The 20746-nt window shown below is 40.6% G+C and overlaps 1 protein-coding gene across 2 annotated transcripts in view; it reads left to right on the top strand.

The window, feature by feature from the left end:
- SPTLC3 (serine palmitoyltransferase long chain base subunit 3) overlaps positions 1-20746 on the top strand; it is a 98766-nt gene that overhangs the window by 52430 nt on the left and 25590 nt on the right. For both annotated transcript variants that reach the window (XM_072858564.1, XM_072858565.1), the window contains exons 7-9: positions 5866-5990; positions 8153-8246; positions 18317-18422. In XM_072858564.1, coding sequence (XP_072714665.1) covers positions 5866-5990; positions 8153-8246; positions 18317-18422 — 325 coding nt within the window. The remainder of the gene's footprint in view (positions 1-5865; positions 5991-8152; positions 8247-18316; positions 18423-20746) is intronic.

Genomic DNA, 20746 nt, shown 5'->3' with positions numbered 1-20746 from the left:
AAGAAAGTCAGTAATGTTACACTTTTTTTTAAATAAGGCAGATTATCATGCCCTGAACGTTCCTAGGCTTAGCGCCAGGGCGGTGACGGGGCTGTCACATGAGCAGCGAGTAGTTCCAATGCTCTATTTATCTAACTCACCATTATTTCTTATGGAGATGATATACATGAGTAAGAGGAGCAAATGTATCATTAGTGCTATTTAAGCAGTCAAGCAGGATTCCTGCCTTTTGAAATCCTCCTGTGATTATGTCTTGGACCAAAAGACAAGATGGAGCCTGCACAGAACACTTGCAGGGTGATTCATTCTGGAGGGCATGGTTAGGAGATTACCTTTTAACGCCTAGCTTGCACTTAGTTGTAGGGCTTTTTGTTTGTTTGAGGATTTTTTATATTTGATTGTGATCTGTTTTCTAAAAAGCAGATCTGAAAACCTCTGCTGACATTTAAACTACAAAAGTAGCTCCACCCCCTTAACTTCCTTCCATTGGGTTTTAAGTCCTACTATGAATTTCTAGCAGCATTTCAAGAAGGCAAAAATAGTTATTTGGCCATTCTTTCTTTTATACGACTTCAAAGCTTTAATTGGGGCCAGGGCTTGCTTTAAATTCAGTACTGTACAAACACAAACAAATAAACGGTCCATTTTTTCATTTAGGAGGAAGAGATAAAGAACTGAAGCTCCCATAATGTACAGGTTCTAAGTAGGAGCTTAAGGAGAAATACAGCCACATAAATGAGAATTAGTGTGTATATATATATTTCATAATCTTGGCTGCTTTCAGATAGGGTATGGTATAAATTAGGAAGCAGTTCACGTGAGGAATTTTCCTTCTTTGTCATCTCCTACTAACATCATTTTCCTTTTTGTGCCTACCCTCTCATAAATAACTGATCCAACTTCTGATCAAAGGGTCAGGTTTGTTCCTGGTGTTTCACCATTGCAAAAGTACGCTTTGCAAAGCATCGTTAAGGTCTGGACAGTGTCTTCTGGCAGGTGGAACTGAAGGCATCAGGAGTAACTAAGCGTTCTGTGACCTATTTAAAACCTAAAATATCTCCAATTTATAATTTTATCTATGTACATGCAATTATTTAGACACTTAAGACACTGCCATCCAGGCTTCGGCATGAAGAGGCTGGACTTCAACTGTAAATTTTAGCCTTGTGTTTTTATAAAGGAAAAAAGAAAACAAAACTGGAAGATCGAAATTAAACTGGAAGTTTTGTTAAAATGAATCTACTCTTTTCTGAGAATCAGTAAATTACACAGGTACATTTATTACATCTATGACACCTGCAGCATTTGTGTTATGAAAGCCCTATCAGCTGGTAACAACATTAAGAAAGCTTGAGTATTTCTTTTCTTTCAAATGCTTCCTCAAAACCCACTTCTTTTGGGGCTCTTTTATGCACATGCAGTGTTAAATGAGGCAACTGCATAACATTTATGTGTGCTTCTCTCCCTCTCTCTTTCCAATATGTATCACTCTACAAGTTTAGGTTTTGCTCTTGTAGTGGGCTCTGTAGGATAGCAATACCATCTGCATCATCCACTCTTGTCGAATGGTGTAAATAAATAATACACTTTCTACGTCTTCTGTTTCTTCGTCCTTCTAGTAATAACTCATGCAATCTTGCTTTTGTTAAACGTGTGTGTGTGTTTCAGTAATATTATTTTTTCACCTCTGACAAATATCTTACCAGAGTGAGTTTGTGACCTTAAGTTTCAAATGTGGCAGGGAAGGTTAGGTGTTTTGTTGTGTTCCCCACCCTCCTAAGGATACCTCTGACAAACCATCATTTTCATAGACTAATGGTTCTTATTCACCTTGGTGAGTCACATCAGCAGTCCATAGGATTCCCAGTGGCTGTTCATATGTGGAAGTGGCTTTTATAGGAATCTGTTCTTTTTCTCTCAATGACTTGTTGCTTATATCAGTTTACTCCTCCAGCTTTTGTTTAACTTGAAACAAGCAGGTATTTTCCTGTCTTCTTTGGGTCTCAGAATTCCAAACAAAAAATTCTATTAAAGGATACTGTTGCTAGTGTTGGCAGTTTGACCAGCACTTGTCATTAGCACATAAGAACCTGAAAGGCTGTATCAGGCAGACTAACCAGTGGCATAAACCACCTTGTCCAAGCTGAAAATGTCAAAGCTAAATAATGAATTGTGTGGATCATGGGAATTGCATTTTCAAGCTTTATCTGTCTAGTAGGCTGACAGTGACTTTCAACCCAAGAGCATGGGTAAGCCTGTGAAAGCCTGCCAAAGCACAGCGTACTTCATGTTCCCTGTCCCCAGAGAGCAGTGGCAAGTTAATGGAGGGAACTGGGTCATCAGATTTTGAAAAGGAGGGGATTTGCTTTGAAAAGTGGGGGAGTCTATGGAGGTGGCTAACAGTGTGAAAGCCCACTTTTGATAAGGTCTTTGATTTTACTTTCCATAACACCTATATAATCTTGAAACAGAGTAACACCTGCTGTACTCTATTGCATACACTGTTCAGCAGGGAGGAATAACTTTCAAAAGGAAGTATTCCATTTTGTCTTTTAAAGATGCAGGTAGCTTTCTCTTTTCCTTTTTGTCTTAAATCTTTCCCAGTAAGATGGCATACATTATTTAGTTGTATCCTGATTTCTCAGGTCAAACCAAGCTGCAGTCAGCCTAAAAATCAGAGCAGGTAGAGTACGGGGAAAAATTCTAATGTCTGTGTATAGGACAAGTAGAGAAGGTATTAATAAAAATATATCTAGTGTATTAATAAAAATATATCTAGTCCTTCACCAGATCATGATGCTGGTCTGAATCCAGCACAACACAAGACATTTTAAGGGCCATGATAACCTGACTCGACACTCCTAAGGTTGTATTTAATGAAGATCAGTCTAATTACGGTCTTTCTTGTGTAGCTTGAGATGTAGCAGCTTGTGCCAGTGGAAGTTCCTTTGGGTCAAATTTGCATCTGTCTGGTAGTGCTGTTTATGCTTGTTGGGATGGTTGCTGTGACCAGCTGGGAACGCTAGTGGGCAAGCCTCATTACAGCAGAGCATATCTGACCTCTTGTTTCCTGCAGTGGAGAGAAGTGATATAATTGGTGCAGTTTATATGGCGTCCAACGACTAACCCATCCTGGAGAAATCTTCTGATATGATTAAATAACTGCATAATTTATTAAATAAATACCCCTTTTACTTTAAACTTGGGGAAACGCAAGCTGATATGCTTTATCGGCTCTACTCAATGTATATTGCAGTCACAAACCTCCCACTGTCAGTACTGATGTGTATTGTATTGCTTCTGCAACACCTCACCTACCACATACAATACTGTCATTATAATTAAAGTAATTCAAAAATAGGGCTCATTTTGCAAATACTTGTGATTCAGGTTTTGGTTTGATTCCAATTTGTATTCCAGGATTTGTAGGCAATAGCGATATACAAAATCATCTGCATTCACTGTTAGGATTAGTAAATAGTAAGTAGGAATCTGTCAATTTCAGAATGTCTCATTCTTCACCATCACAAAATCAATAAAAATAGGTCAAAAGTGTGCTGTTCCTTTCTGGTTCATCTAATAGTTGCTTGAACAGAATAATCTGTAGTCAATAATTTTGTAAAAACAGAAAACATATGATGCAACCCCAAAAGGCAATTTAAGTCCAGCCCAGTAGTGTCAGGTTTACCCCTGGAAGAGTCGGGAACAATTTTCTCATGCCTTAAAATACCTGCCTTGCAAAGCACACAGTGCTTGTTTCTCATGCTTTCACAAACCTCCTTCTAGTTCAAGCTGTGACCACAGTGTGGTTGGCTTCAAGCTTCCATTTCAGACTTCATCTTCTCTTTGTGTGCCAATAGCCCTCAAATATCAAAATAACATCTGCAGGGAACACTAGGGCAGCTGACCATGCTGGAACCCTCAGTTGTCAATGAGTGCTATAACCAGGTTGAAGACTATTTGGGCCCAAAATGCAAAGAATATAGAACTAACCATAGAAATACACCCTGAGACCTACTGGGCTTACAAGTTTAAGACATAGGTTCTCACATACATCTCCAGTGAGCGGCTCAACTCTGAAACGCTATGTGGCTTTGTATTTCATGGAGCTTGGCTACTAAGCGGTGGCTGTGTGCAGAGCCAGCACATACCCTTGTGTATCTCGGGATCTACAAATGCAAAAAGTAGCCATCCTCAAAGAGCATCATGCAGAGTCAGCTCACATCTACTGGAGGTTCTGCAGAGCCAAATTTTCTGCATCATGTTACCTGACTTACCAGAGCACAGAGCCAGAGACAACCCAACTCAATATACATCCAATGTGATACAATGAGGGCAGAGACAATCTTGAAGCTCTGCCAGAGCTGGCTCAGGTCTAGCAGAACCCAGGCAGGCTCTGTGCAAAATCACGGCACCACTGTTCTTTATAGTCCATGTAATCCAGGTTTTTCCAGAAGCCTCATGATCCTTGCTCCTTATCTCCTTGGCCATTGGAGAGTTGCCTGCCTGCAGGATAATTTTCACATTCTGTTTCCAAGTGAATGCCATTCTTACTTTGGATATTTAAAGAGAAAAAATAATGAAAACACTACCTCACTGTGACCAGCTGAGTTAGTGCTGTTGCTGAAACTGTACTGCTGCCATTTTTATTTGATTTTGTTTAATGAACTTTCCTCCGCGATGAAGGTAAGATCATCTTCCTGACTCATCGTTCTTGTCAAGACACTCTAGCCAAGCTTCTGCTTTCCTCCATGCATCTGCCCTTTGTCCACCACAGTGAACACAGATTTCTTGTTCTCATCAATTGTAATTCCCTTTGCCTATATTATTGTGACATCAATTTGTGCAGTGCAAGTGAGGCGAGATATTCACTTCCCTAATTTTTTTCTTCTGTTCCCTGCTGATAGCCTTATTCATAGGGGAAATGCTCTGTCAGAATCCACAGGCCACTCTCTTTTCTTCCCCACAGATCATCCTGTAAGAATTTCTTCTGCCTTGGTACCTGCAATGCACAGCCAGGCAACCAAAGACTAGAGAGCTGGCAAGTTGAGATGATTCATTACTGTTCAAAGTTATTTGTTATCTCAATCTCTTAACACCACTCTTTCATTTGTTGCCTTTTGTATTTTGTCATCCTCCATTGTGAGTTGGGCGGGAAAGATATTGCTTTTGTTGGATAGTTGGAGCACCTTATTTGATGGAGGCTCCAGGTGCTAATATTGGGTAAGTAATGTGCGATAAAGAAGGCTCTCTAGTGTTGCCTTATCGTTTATGTTTGACTGTTGAGAGGGAGGAAAGAGGAGAGTTATCATTAATTATGGAGAGTGGCATAGCTTCTACCTTCCAAAGTAGAAAAAGATGGAGAACGCTTTTGTTTGTCTATCTATATAAAATCACATATGTAGGCACCCAAGAAAAAATGGAAGAATTTTGTTGTCATCGGTTTTTGCTTTCACATCCAGAGAGAACTCAAGAATACCTAAGATGTTTGTCCTACATTTCCTATAAGAAGGAGGTGTTTTTGTCCTTATTGCACGGGAAGAAAAGGCAAAAAGTTACTCCTCAGAATAAACTATGTCAAAAGTTGTTGTAATGGAAAAAGGAAACTTTTCCCCAAAGCAACTGCTTTGTTACCTTAAGAGCAACAGTATTTGTTCGCATTAGTTATAGCTAGTTTGCAACCTTGCTTTTTCTTGCATGATCCTACATGTACAAGATTAAAATGGAAAACCTTCATTAGAGCTTAAAGTCACATGCCTTAATGACACACTTCTAGCCTGTTCTCTTGTATGTTTTATGTCCTTAGAATTAATAACTTTCACAGTTCATAATGAGATTTAAGATTTCTTGCGCTTATTTCTGCAGGCACCCTAGACAAACACGTAGAACTAGAGAAACTTGTGGCCAAGTTCCTTGGTGTGGAAGATGCTATGGTGTTTGGCATGGGCTTTGCAACTAACTCTATGAATATTCCAGCCCTTGTTGGGAAGGTGAGTACTTCCTTAAGGAACACATAGAACAATCGTTTATTAATTGTTTTAACAACTGTTGCAGTAATCTGGGCACGCATTAAGCGGAAAGGCTTGATCGAGGAACAAAGCTTGATATCAGGAATGCATGAGTCATAAGGCTGATGACCTTGTGACCTTAAATACGCTCCTTCATCATGTTTTTGAGCTCTGGGTGTTGCTATCACACATGCCTGACATCTATTTAAGGATGAGTGATATGGTTGTTTAGCGTCTCTTAACGACGTTGCGTCTCCCTGAAACGTAAGCAAAGTTACATCCCATGTCTCAGGCATTGTGGGATGAAGTATTTGGGCTACTTGCAGAGATATTGCCCAGCTGCCTGTGGTGAAAGATGATGATTAGGATATTTTTTACAACACTTTCAGAAAAGAGAAAGCACAATGTTTAGCATTCCTGACAAACAGATCTCCAGCCAGCCCTGCAAAGAAAGCTGGCAGCAAATGCAAGTCTAAAGTTGTGACCATATGACAAAAGTTGGGTTATTTGGTGTTGAAAGGACTTCATCTCCAATTTGGGGTACGTAACACAAAGGCATGAAAATCCATCATCCTGTCAATCACAACTCCTGGCATAACGAGCAGATATACAGGGCTGTTAGCTGGGAAAGTGCGTAGCTCCTCTTCAGTTCATGCAAGTGTGAAACAGTATGAAGTATGTCATGCAAGCGTGAAGCAGTATTTCCCTCTTGGTGGAGATGGAATGAACTCACTGTGTGGTCTATGATCAAGATTTCTTCTGAAGCGCTGGCCTAGAGGTGAAGTCACTCACTATTGAAGATGAATCCAGCTTTTGCAAGAGATTTCTAAAATACATATACGCAAGGGCTGGGCAGGGACAATTGCTTCTGCTGCCCAGAACATGAACTTCAGTCTACAGCGTTGCTGGAGAAGTTGTCCAGCAATTTCAAAGGGAACAGATACAGAGAATTAATAAAGGTAAATTTATTAAATTGCAGACATACATAACAGCATAAGATACTCGTCCCTTGCTTAGCTATAAAATAATTTTCCCTCACTTAGCTGGCCTCATGTGAAGACTCAGGCCTCTGTCAGAGGTGGGATATTTAGATATAAGTGGCACAAATACAGATATTCCTATATGTAATATATAGAATATAATGATAACAATTTAGTATATATTAATATTATATAGTATTATAATATTTTTATATCTATTACAGATATTATGTAATTGGCCTACATTGGGTAGATTTATTCCTAAATTTTCCTCTATTATTAAGCCTAGCAGCTACATTTTCTTGTCAAGATGCATATACTCTTACTGTTAGTTCTGCATACCAGTCTTTAGGCAGATTTGTGAGAGTGTATCTCAACCTAGGCATAATCTGTGTTTCCAGAATAAGTATTTGCTTAATGTTGTATTGCCCTTTGGGTAATGAAACCACAGCACAAGATGTGTAATAGAAAGCAGAGCTAAATTGTGGTTCCAGCTTGAATTTCACCTGTGAATCCTGGCTCCTGTTAACATAATATACAGAGTTATTTCTCCTACATTTCTATTTTAGATTCTAAAAAGAAAATTAGTTTTCAACTGAGTTAATTAATTAAAAATATACTACAGGTGAACTGTATATGCATTTACCAGAGAAAGACTCTGCCTGGTGCCTAGGCTCCACTCACATCTTAATGGAAGTGGGATTTATGAGGCATCAATCTGTCCTGATCACAATTCTGCAGCCCAAAGTGCTGATGTCAGTGCCTCAGTATTACTCCTCCTTACATTACTGTCATGCAGTCTTTATATATGGGGTGGTGACTACATTTTCCTTGCAACACAAAATAGACTGTAGACAGGTGATAGAAGAAGCAACATCGTTTGATTTTACTATAAAGCAGTCAATCTCTGCTAGGCTTATTCACTACTTTCCAGTTACAGGAAATATTTGGCCCCTTTGCACCACCTGGGAATGCCTGAGAATCTGATCCCACAGTTTCTGCTTGCCTTTGCAGCGGGTCCTGGCACCTTCAGAAAAGTGGCAGAAAATCCAGTTCATGTTTAATACTTACAGCTTAATAGGTGCAATGCTATATCACAGACATGTGTATGTTGACACACACATGTCAGTTCATGCAGATGTTTATTGTACTCCTTTTCCACAGGGCTGCCTCATTTTAAGTGATGAGTTGAACCACACTTCTCTCATTCTTGGTGCGAGGCTTTCAGGTGCTACTGTTAGAATCTTCAAGCATAATAGTGAGTATTGAAGTTGGAAATACTTAGAGACAGAATTGTTCACACCTCAAAGGCAGGAATGCTTCCTTTCAATACTTGCTTTGCTGTCAGTTCCCAGATGTTATCTTTGTCCAGGCAGAAGGATTAACTGTTCAATATTATGAGTGATTTTTGATGGGGAAAAATTAATAGTGTAATAATATAATTGCTATTGTGCATCATTTGGGTCATCAGGTTGGACCTTAATTTCAAAATCCAGAGTCTTAATCTCATTGCTGTCTTTTTGACATGCTGAATGACTGTGTGCTGTCATAAAGGTTTTATTGTTATTGTCACTATAGCCAAAATAGTACAAACATACTTACAAAAATATACTCCATGTTTCCTGCCTCTGTTTCTAGCAGGTTCAGTGCAACCAGAGTTACATTAATGTGGCATTACTTTGAAATGGTTACCCCGAATTCCCAGGGGGCTATCCCAACGATGCAGATGGTTATATCAAAAGCATCATCCCAAATATTCTTTGAAGTATAATTTTAGTATAGAAATCACACATTAACTTTGCAATCATATAATTATATTCTAAAATATTCATGCTTTTAAACTTTTATTTAGTTAATGCTGCTGTGGTCACTGTCAGAGACATTGTCATTGCTTTGATGACAAGAGCTTGTTCTTTTGCCTTATTCCCCATTGCAATTCCCCTTTCCATCCCCATTGCTGCCACCAGACAGTGATTGCAACAGAGGTTAAGAAGCTAGAGAAGTGGTGAGGAATGAGAAAAGAGGTCTAATCACCTTTGTTAATAGCTAATACAGTCCCTTCTCTTTATTAAGTGTTCTGTTCAGCCCTGAGGTGAGCAAAAATGAATTATGCATATGCTGTAAAAGGCCTAAGGAACCGTTGGAATGAAAAGCACACTATAATTATAATATAAGGTGTTGTTATAATTAATACCTATTCATAATTTGGGCAAGAAGCAATTTCTGAAGATCATTCAAGAATTAAACATCATCTGAACCCGAATGTTTTTACAGAAGTAATTATTCATAGATAAGCCTGTAGCATACCCCAGCTTGGTTCACTTCCACAAATCTGGATATGCTAGGCATGGTTGCTATACCAGTCTTTTCTCAACTCTTCCTTAGTTTGTTCAGTGCCTTATCCCATTCAAACGGGTTTGCATCACATCTTGAGGGTGACCTGTCACTACCCAGATCCAAATGTTCTCAGCCTCTCCACACATCTATGCTGCGTGCAGCCCAGCCAGCTTGTGTTCCCTCCCACAGCATTTCAAAGAACATTCCAGTTTGAGGAGTGTATGACTCTCAACTGCTAGGGAAGCAGTGAAGGCATCACTTTGAGCTGTCCTTCTTGCTTTAAGGAATTCAGTCTCTAACCATCCCCCAATATTTCACTCCGCTCCTGAGAAGCTGATACTTAACCAGCCTCTGCTTGTGCTTATGATAAATTAAAGCTGATGTTCTTTTGTGAATAATGTATGAACCTAAAAATAATAATGGCTTGTCCAAAAAGCACTAATCCAGCACTGGAAAATGTAGACAGTCCCTTTAAGGGTCTCGGCAAACATCAGTGCAAGCCTATCCAGGTTGCTTTGGAAAAACTCATTGCTTTCTAGATTAGAGATCCAATTTGCCAAAGGTCAGTCTTGTATGCCATTTCTGAGACATCACCTTAACTTACTTTCGAAATGAAACTGTGGAAACCTATGCAAATACTGTTTGGAATTTGAGTGTCAGCTTTTGTCATCACAATTTTGTAGGCCTTGAGTCTTAACCTAAGTTGCATTTAGAGAGCACTTCATGTGAAGCAGCTTCACACATTCATGCTCTCTCTCTCAGCATGTTAGTTCCATGGTTAGACAGTTATTTCTTTTGAATATTTCCTTAATCATACTCATGAGTTACACATCACCAACAGCTTTTAAAATCACATGTGGAGAAATGTACGTGTGCCTTTTGCTTTGGAGAAAATAGGATGTGTATTGGGGGAGGATAGCAGTGGAAAGCGTAAGCCAGCAGGGCTGCCTTTGCAGGATGCACAGTTTCACCCAAAACGAAGTAGACAGCCTTGGTCTCTGTGGATCTGTCAGGGAGTAGTGTAACACAAGTCAGTACAGCAAATTAATTAAGGACACACATAACCAAAATTTCCAGCTTGTGTTGGGAGGGTTCTTTTTAGTTAGGCAGGTGCTTGCTTGTCTTGTTAGATCAGAGCTGTGTTGCTTATGCTCCCAGATTATCCTTCTTGCTAGTGTGTGGATATATAGCATATATACAGGCATGCACACGCATGCCCAAATTGTCAGAGTATGTTAGTGCTGTCATTGTCATGCTTATGAACAGGAGAATTTAGCCATTATCCATGACATACTGCTTGATGCAAAAGAAAGGTTCCTTATGCTGTATTGGCCCTGTGGATGAACAGAAAAGTTTGCACCTTGAGTTACCACTTGAAGATCTTTAATAAGCATTAATTTCAGCATCAGGTAGTACTGTGTTTTGTCTTACTTTTTAAAATCCTCCTCTGTATTCTAGTAGTAAAAGGCAATATCCTCTGCCTCTTCTTTCCAAGGACAGGGGATTGATGTGTGTCATTTTATATAAAGGAAATCAATGACACTTTAAAGAGCTTGGCCCCAGGCATTAACTGGAGGATGTTACTGTGTCAAAGGCTTGGCTAGGGCCCTTTGATGAGCAATTGGAACAGTCCTCCAGCAAGGTGCAGAAACAAAGAATAAATCTGAGTCCTACCCCAAAGAGGATTAGGGCTTAATATGTTTTTCATTCTTACTTCTATGTACAGAGCCAAGTTGTGTGCTGGCATGAGTTGGCTCATCTCCTTTGGAGCTGTGCCAAGTTACACACACATACTGTTTGACCCAGTGTTGCCCTCCACTAAAGACAATAAAAGAAATGCCAAGCGCTACCACCACTAGTGCCTGAGACATGCTTTCTGTGCAGGAGAATCAAAAATAAATTCAAATCAGGCAGCAGATTTTGAAGTTACCTTTTTGCTATTAGAAGGCAGCTTGAGAAAGCATACTTTTTTCCATGCTCCTTGTTGCTTACATCAGCCTTTTTTGAAATGCTGTGTAATACCCTTGATAAAATTGCCTAGAACATATTTACTTTGGCTCTGACTTCCTTGGTTGCACATGTGTAGAAGAGACACTGGGAGAAGGCTGAGGTGTGAATGTTTGTTGTAGTTATTACAAATGGTTATCAAAACGACGAGGAATAATTATGTAACAATTTCGTGAAGCAATGGTATATTTTTCTGAACCGGTTACTTCCTGAATATTACACAAAAAACATGCACAGGTGTGTGCTAGTAACTTCCCTTTCTAACAAGCTTGGCATTGTAAATCTCTCTTCCCCTCCCATTTTTCCCTGTTATGGAAAAAGTATTTTTAAAAGAAAAATTATAGGAAACTTTGTTCTATGATAAAAATATTTCACAGAAAAGAGAGTAAAACCTGCCATTTTAAACTGGCTACTGAAGCACATTCACCTTTCAAAGGCTATGCTGTAGCTAATTCTGTAAAACTGTTATTTTATTTCAAAACATATAATCTGTAATAGTGGATCTATTTGTCATTACACAAAAGTAAATAATTATGCTTATTTCATTAGTAAGCCAAGAAGTAATCTCTACCTACTACATTAATTATGTATAATATAATTCTTATTCTTACAAAAGTTGATGAAATTCTACTTCAATAAGAGGGTAGCTGTCCTAGGCATTATGCTTTTCACAAAAAATCTGAATAGTTTTTCTAGAACAGACAAAATTGTTAGACCTCTGTGCTTCTCCTAAGTAAAATAAAAGGCATCTGGATGTTTCTCCTTTTTGACAAAAACATTGCACAGGTGTATGAGAAGGTTTTCAAGCCTTAAGGTGAATAATAGAACAAAAAAGTGCTGTGGACCCGTAAGTCCATTTTTATTTGGACATAGGAATGTGCCCTGCATTCTGCCTGCCAGTGAACAATCCCTTCCTTGTAAAGAGACAGGAATTTACAGGCCTGGGCTGAGAAATGCACAGGCACACACCTACAGATCATCTATGTGAGAGAAATTTAGAACACTTCATTCCAGCCCCATAGCTAAAATCTACTATCGCCCTATCGACAGGGCATTCCCTTCCTGTGGGCTCTCATTAGTGCTATTGCTAGTCTTCACCGTGCCAGGGTCACAACAGTTTGCCACAGGGTATTTGGCCTTTAAAGGGACTTTTTATCTTCCAAGGACTTGTGAGTTTTTGTGGACACTAGCAGCAAAGCTCAGCTCCCTGGAGCCCCTGTTCTGAGGAACGGGTGTAGGGGGATTTTTTATTTATTTGTTTGTTTGTTTATTTTAGGACCTGAGTAGTCCTAAATTTATGCAGTAGTGTTTCTAGTGGGCTAAAATCATTCTGACCTGCCCATAAAGCATCTGCCTTTTGTATCCCGTGCTGTGGACACCACTCAAGTTAGCATTTCCCAGGCAGTGATTTGTTTAGGAAGCTAGAAAAGAGCTGTATTTCTACACTTGAAATGCAGCCAGCAGCACAGTCCAACAACTAGTATGCAGTGGGAGGCTAAAACATCTGCCCACCCCTGTGGCAGCAGTGGCCTGGCCTTGGTTAGTTTTGTGCCAGAAGGTGTCTGATGTTACCCTTACCATGCCTGGGCTCCAGGGAGCCTCTCTCACCCTCCCCAAGTGACCCGCATGGGGGTCCCTCAGCTATATGGGGGCTACACTGTTGGATGTTTTTATTTCCTGGCCCTGGGAGAGACTGACTTATCACCTGCTCTTTTTTATTTCTAATACAATCTTTTATTAAAGTCATATCTTTTAAAGCACTTTTTCAGAACCTCTGACCTTTATCTTGTTTAAATATTAGCCAAAATCCCTCGACCCTTCCAATAAAACTTCAAAAGCAAAACCAAATAGCTAACCATTAATCAGCTTGTGATTTTATCTAGGATTTTCTGTCACAGCAATTCTGGGTCTTATATTGGTATCAGGTGCAGCAGTTTTGGGTCTTATACTGGTATCAGGTGAGAACCTATCTTTGTTCATTCAGTGGACAGATGAGTGTGTTACTAACTACATCCAAGTGAATTCTGTTCATATCAGCCTGTATAAGAAGGTGTTGTACAAGGCTTAGGATTTGTTTATTCTTTCTAATTCTACTACATTTTTCCCATGTAGCATCAAGCAACTCAACTGCAGTCCCATTTTCAGGTTTAGATTTGCCATTGTGTGAGCAGACTGTGGGAATGTTGTGACTACGCACAGAAATCAGGCCATGTGGGAAAAAAAAATCCGGTTCTCTTCATTGCAAGGGCACTTCAACGTGCAATCAGAACAAGTGATACTACGAGGACAGGCAATTGCAAGACACGACTAAGCACCTTGGTTAGATGAAAATCTGGCCTCTAATCTGGTGCTTGAATCCACATCTGAAATGGGAATCACAGTAGTACATTCCTAGCTCCTCCTTATGCACCTTTTCAGAGTGTTGTGAAAGTAGTAAGGGGTTTTTTGGTTTCTCACAAATCAGGTGGTTGATGACAGAAGTGTGTCATGCAGGTATGAGCTGTTTCCATACAAAATATCGTTTCCTGCTTGGACAACAGTTGTGAATCTGTGTTAATCCAACTCTGGCATTTCTCAGTCTACTCAGTCAAATTAATGCTTTGGAGTTCAGATATGTGTGCCACAAGGACACCTTAAAGAGAAAACACAGCTACCTGGAGGAGTTGTAGTTAACACTGAAAGAACTTCTAGGCAGCAGAAGGACCTCACCTTTCAGTGCAAATATATTCTCTAGCAAAAAAGAAGGAAAGAAGAGAAAAAAAGAAGTGGAAAACTATAAGTGCATGCCTTTAAGCAAGGAAGCACATAAAATAAGGGGGAAACAAAAGACATAAATGAACAGGTAAAAACTAGCGAAAAATCTCTTTGGTTACAAAAACCAAAGAGTTTGCAGTGGCTTAGTACAAGATGGCTCCTTAATTTTTTTTTTTTTCCAAAGGTGTAAGTGGCCCTTGAATTTAAGAAGGGAGGGCAGTGTTATAGCTATTACAGAGCAGGATGAAAGGCACATTACCCATGAAGGTTTTGTCCTCCTTGAAGCCTCTGGCCACTATCAGAGACAAGATTATTGCACCAGATAGGTGGACCGCGGCCTAATCCAGTTTGGTGTGTATTTCCCTGTGACACATACAGACGCTGCCACAGAGAGGAGACTGGTATATCCTGCTCCTATCATGCTGTGTCTGCATTTGTCCCCTCTGATTTGAGAAAGCCACGTCTGACTTGCCAAGTGTGAATAGCAAGCTTTCCTCAGCAAGTGCTCTTTCCTTTGAGATATGTATTTATTGAGGGGCAGGGAGGGGAGTCTCAGACTGTTACTGTGGCTGCAGTAATCACCACTCCCACCACCCTATTCCAAAGAAAGATATTCAAAGCTGTGATTTCAGGGAAAAGACTCTAACGATGCTTTTGCTGCTCAGAGCTGTGCCAGCAGCAGGGACTTTTCAAAGACTAGTTTTCACTAGAATGAAAACCACCTTCTACACTCCTACAGTTACTGTTTAGATCAACAAAACCCTTGCAGTGGTTTCTCTTTGTTGCTTTAAGGATCTGCAAGGAGGGACAGCATTGGAGCCAGCCACTCGAGTCACCCATGAAAGGACAGTGACCAGGGAAGGTACCAGCCAGGGGGGAGAGCAAGAGAGGAGGAGGCGGATGCTGCAGCAGATGCACTGCAGCAGGGGAGAGGTGATTGCATGGGAGGCTGAGAAGGGACAGGTAGCCACAGAGTCTGCATGAACTTGCATGAGAGTGCAAAATGGGAGAAACTGAAAACGAGTGTGGCAAATACAAGTTGAAGGAAAGAAGGATGTGATAAGGGTAGTAGTAGCCTCTTTATTTTAATTAAAAAGGATTTAGCTGACATCACGCCAGAGATTTCCAGCCCACGCAGAGGAATGGTGATGACATCCCCAGCATTGCAATGTAAGGATGAGGGGTGGAGGTGCCGTATCTCCCTGCAAGGAGGCACTGAGCGTGCCTGGGAGAGGGCAGGGGCCTCTCCAGGAGCCTGGAGTCCCACCTGCACTGGAGGCAGTATGACGCACAGCTGCCAGCCCAGGTCCAGGCTCGCTTCGACCCACTGGCGGTTTGTGTTGTTGGTATTTCTGTTGAAGTAACTCTGAAGGATCCCAAACAAGGATTATGCAAGTCTATATTAATTCTCAAAAACCTAAGAGATCGACCTAGGAACCTTTATCCTCTATATCTAGACAATATGCCATAGGGAGAAGGTGGAAACTGAGACAGGGATAGATTTGGTTGTGCTTTGACTAATTAATCAAGTGAAATTCTTAACACCACCTCCTGGGCTGGTGAATGGTTGTTAGCCATTACTCCTGAAAAGCCTGGGCTGGTGATGGTCAAACGAGGAAGGACAGTTATTTTCCCCATAACTGGTTATTCAAGATGGACTCGTGCAACTCATCATCTCAATGTCCCAGTGTTTCACAGTCTAACTATAGTTAATAGGCAAATAATTTGATATCCAAAAGCCACCTGGGGTTGCACTGTTATTTCTCCTGGCGTTCAGTATATCCCACTTTCTGGGAAGTCTAAGCACAAGCACGTAGAGAGCACTGCATCTTCACTTTGAATAACAGAAGCAGCCTTTTGGGGGGAAGATTAAAGGTAACAGATTTTCTCTTCCTCCCAGTTTCCCCTTTCAAAATGAGGCACTACAAGCACAGAGTAAAAAGGTCAGTAAAATTCATTTCCACCTAAACAAATTATGTGTTGACTGTTACAGGCCTAAGAAAGGGTCACACACACATGTTTTTCAGAATGAGACATCAAAAACAAAGTGAGATAGCCCTGATTTTGCAAGCAGACATGTCAGCCTGTACTCCAGCAGGACTATGTCATGTGTAAAGTCAGGCAAGCTCATCCCTCAGAGAGGTTCTTCCCTATCTGCAGTCTTATGTTCCATACTAGTTTGGACAGAGGAGCTATTCACATCCACGTATTTTTTAAACAGCTCTATTAAACAGTGTCATGTACATTTCACTTCTCTCTATCCTCCCCTCTTTCCTTTCTTTCTTTTCATGTGAATGTATGTTGTAACCACTGAATCTTCAAGCCATGCTTTTAGCTCGGAGGGCTGGGCAAACTGACTTTCCTGAAGTCTAGAACCAATCTGGACTGACATATAGACAGAATACCGAATTGAAAGACCCTGTGTGATTCAGAGGAGGGTTTCAAAGGTCCCAAAAGGATTTAGATGACAATGACATTGGTAGAGAACTAATTCAGTGGAGAAAAGGGGGTGCCCAAACTTTACTTTCAGTGACCAAGTGAGCTTTCTGTCATCCTGGGGAGTCCTTTAATGCTCAGAACTCAAAAGGATTTCTGAATATTATCTACTCAAAACAAAAGAGGGGGTGAGCAGCTCTCTTCTATGAAATATGCACGTCCTGCAAATGATCAGTTGGGTTACAAATTCCCCTTTTAAAGCACCACGGAACTTTTATTTCCTTGATTGCCATCTAGTGGAAACTGTGCTGTCTGCATTGCATTATTCGTAAATAGCATTTCCATCTCGGAGCTCATTGAGCTGTGCGGATGATTGCACCATTGAAACAAGGGGCCAACTTATTGTGCATGTGTTGTGCTTTGTAAGTTACAGCAAGGCCTTGCTAGGTCAAGAGGTTACACGGTAAGGTGCAGTGGCACAGATGTTTCTGAGAAATTTATCTTTCACAGACATCAGTCAATAGTACTAACTAGAGGTGAGGTAGAGAGTGGAAGGGTTCACTCTCCAGTGGAAGGCCAGGACATAACCTGGCCATCTCTCGGGTCACAGGTTATTCATGATGGACAGTTACTGTGCAAATGGCCCGGTTCCATTCAGGTGGAAACCAAGCTATAGGTCAACATTAATACAGCTAAGGTGTATTTTCTTCAGTTGGGACAATTGTATTTTAATTGTATTTAGCCTCGTACTCTTTTAGAAGGTTATAACAACTGCATTAAGATGCATTGCTGAAAAAAAGTGAGGTTATGTTATGAAAAAACGCCATTGATTTTCTCAGCTCGCAATTTGAGCTGTTTGTAGTGTTCCTTGGGGTATTACGAGTCTCTGTAAGATGTTCTTTGAAAACATTTTGAAACATCAATCCAGATTCCTGAAAAGTACCAGAATAATTCATTTTGGAGAGTGTTCATTCATGTGCAGACACCAGAATGCTGGTTAGATTTGAACTCTGCATTGAGAGTCACGTTTGGTCTGACCTTTATTCCTGTGATGTTTTTTCTTGCTGCTTCTGTGTTTTCCAAAACTTCAGTGGCTTTCCTTCAAGAATATTATTAGATTATCCACACTCAGCCCTTGAGAATGCAGCTAAGTTTCTAACGTTGTTCTAGGTCTCCTTATACTGAAGTCCCGCCAGCACCAAGCATTTTGGCACCAAATTAGTGTATCTATGCCATGTGCTTGTATCTACTTGTCCCTCCCTCTCTCATCAGCAATCTTTTACTCACTTTCCTTCTTGAGAAGGACAAGATTTCTCCTGCTGCCACCCTGACATGCTTCACACAGCCTGATCGAAACCTTTGCTGAAGCAGTGCATATTATTCATAAGCCTGTGGTGATATTGGAAAGCAACCAAAAACTCACTGTTCGGAAGCCTTGAGACATGAGTATCAGCAATCTATACAGAGAACTGCTGGCAATTAGCCTCAGTACTTAGGCAAAGTGGTTCCCTTTTGCCTTTAAATACAAATTTATGCTAAGAATTTCTAGAAGTTTCCCAGACAAGGTGCATAGCTGGAAGCTTCTTGTAACTCTCCTTGTCACCAGATTGCATTCAGGCAAATGGAATCAATCGTTGGGTCTTGCCTACTAATAAAGGAAGTTTACCTTCAGGACGCATTTTTTTTTAATGTTGTCTTTTCCTGTATAGGAAAAAATAGTAGAAAATCAAAAGTTCTTTAGAAGAATCTTTGTTAATGTTTTTCCTTCTTCCTTTTTCTTAATTTTAAATAAAGATGTGCAGAACCTTGAGAAATTGCTGAGGGATGCAATAATATATGGGCAGCCTCGAAGCCGCAGAGCATGGAGAAAAATTATCATCCTCGTGGAGGGCATTTACAGGTATGTTTGTGTTTTAGAAACGTGAGTACTCTTTATTATTTCTGAGGACAGAATGATATATTGAGTGAAGTGAACATTGACTCTAGGTATCCAAGAGAAATCTTAATGAGAGCGGCAGTTACAATAACATTCCGTGATCTTATAAATATGTTGATTTCCTTTACGTCAGCCTGAGCCCTGGTGTAACTTGCTCCAGTTAGATCCTGTGCATTGTTCTGAATGTTGATTTAGCAAATCACAGTGGAGTGGGAGATGTACTGTGAGAGCAAGACAGATCATCAGAACATTACCATACATCTGTGTATGCTGTCACAGGTGTGATAAAATTCATGGAGCTATAGTAGGTGAGGAGTTTTGCTAAGTGAGTAAGCTGTTTTCTAGAGTTGTTTGTTATGCACAGGCAGATCAAAAGACAACTACGCTGAATTAATTAAGTTCTGCATGCCCAGTTCTTACCCAGCTGTTGGAATCTAAAAACTCAAGCTAAACATAGGCCAAGCGATATCAGCACCTTTCTAGTAATTAGTGCTGGATCTAATGGACTCACACTTTAACAGGAAAAGCAATTAAAAGACTGGCTTTCAAAGAATTATATAGTGGTATTTCATGTAGCCCTAGTCCCTGGAGGAATCTGAATGAAAGAAGTGCCTTTGAGAATGCATCAGATAATATCAGCATCAATAATGCCATGTAATTATAGAGCATCCTAGTCAGATAGCTCCAGTTCACTAGTGTGGTGCATCTTACACCCAACCAGAAGGACAAACCAATACTAGAGTTGAGCAGCAAATCAGAGGCACCAGCCAGGCTCACCATCCTGGGCTTCATCCTGACAACCTCTCAAGTCAGGAGAAGGTTGCTGGGGAGGCAGCCATGGGGCTCGTGGACAGCGTGCAGGGGGGAGCCACTGGTGGGCAAGGAGCTGGAGCAGGGAGAGGTAGAGATCACGAAGAGGAGGGAAGGGCTGAAGAAGCAGGGATCTGGGCAGTAAGAGGGTTTGCAGGGATCTAGGCAAGGCTACTGTGGCAACGATGACAGAGGGGGGGAGTAGGAGAAGGACAGGTTTGGGAGTAGCGACACTTGCACCAGAGAGAAGGGAACCAGAACCACTCGTTCACAGGATGTGACGTGGTTTACGAAAGCAACATTAAACTTTATATGTAGGGATCATATCATGTGTTGCTGAAATACAGCCAGTCTGGATGGGCAGTCATTTATGCCATTTTATTGAGAAACGCTAGCACAGTTGAGCTGATTAGCTCTTTTCATAAGGAATCTTTTATGATCTCATGTCATCACAACTTCATAGCTGTCAGTGTTTTCTTTTTACCTAACATTTTCCATCTGCAAAGAGAACAAATCAGTCCTTATCTAAACACCTGTCACTCAGAGCTGAAGCAGGTCGGCAGCAGATCAGCTGATCCAAAGCAGGCTGAACGTCTCCTTTCAACCAGAATAAACAGAGCAAAACTGCAAATAAACATAGCTTGGAACTACTAAAAGAAAGCTCAGATTTAAGGACTTTGATCATGCAGGAATTAAGTGGACCACCAACATTTTGCTGACAAATATTCCCGTCGGTCACATGGCCTGCAGAAAAAGCTCCAGCTGCTGAGCTTTATTCACTTTTAAATCCTTTACCCTGGATATTGACCACTAGGGCGCAAGAAGGTAGACTGGTGACACAGAAGCATAGATCGGTCCACGCAGTGGGACAAACCCACTGTCAGATATTTGCAACTAAGTAATTATATTTCCAGATGTATATTTGATACAGAGTTTTCTTTTCCTCTAGTTTTGCAGTTCGTTTTCAAAGGAGATTTCTTTCTCAAAAGTTCAAAGAACCTTCTGTTGGAATGCAAAATAAAAACATGTTAAACCTCAGAAAACCTCACTAAAAAGGAACCATAAAGTTCCTTCAGCCACGTAAGGGCTAAATAATGTGAAGACCACTCATGCCCTGAGTGTCTATGCTTGTGAAAGGCATAAAGTAAAAGAAAAACAAAGCTCAGCTCTTTAATAGTCTCTAATTGGAAACTAGCCCTAGCAGTAGCTAGGTTGGTTGGTTATTTGTTTTCATAGTCTAAGCAGATCAGAAATTGAAGATTGTGGTTTGGTTGCAAAGCAAGTCTGCTCTGATTTGAGGGAGAATACCACCACACCCCACGGTGTTGTATCCCTGCCATCATTGCCAACCCAAGACACACACAGCTGATCTGTCCTTACAGCCCTGCTGGGAACAGACTCACAGGCCATGTAGTCTAATCCAGTAAGTAGCTAATAACATTTCATATGCAAGAGAAAAGCTGGAGAAAGACATACTA

The sequence above is a fragment of the Ciconia boyciana genome, chromosome 3, assembly GCF_034638445.1.
Source record: "Ciconia boyciana chromosome 3, ASM3463844v1, whole genome shotgun sequence".
Classification (NCBI taxonomy): Eukaryota; Metazoa; Chordata; class Aves; order Ciconiiformes; family Ciconiidae; genus Ciconia; species Ciconia boyciana.
This window is presented reverse-complemented; position numbering and strand designations above follow the sequence as displayed.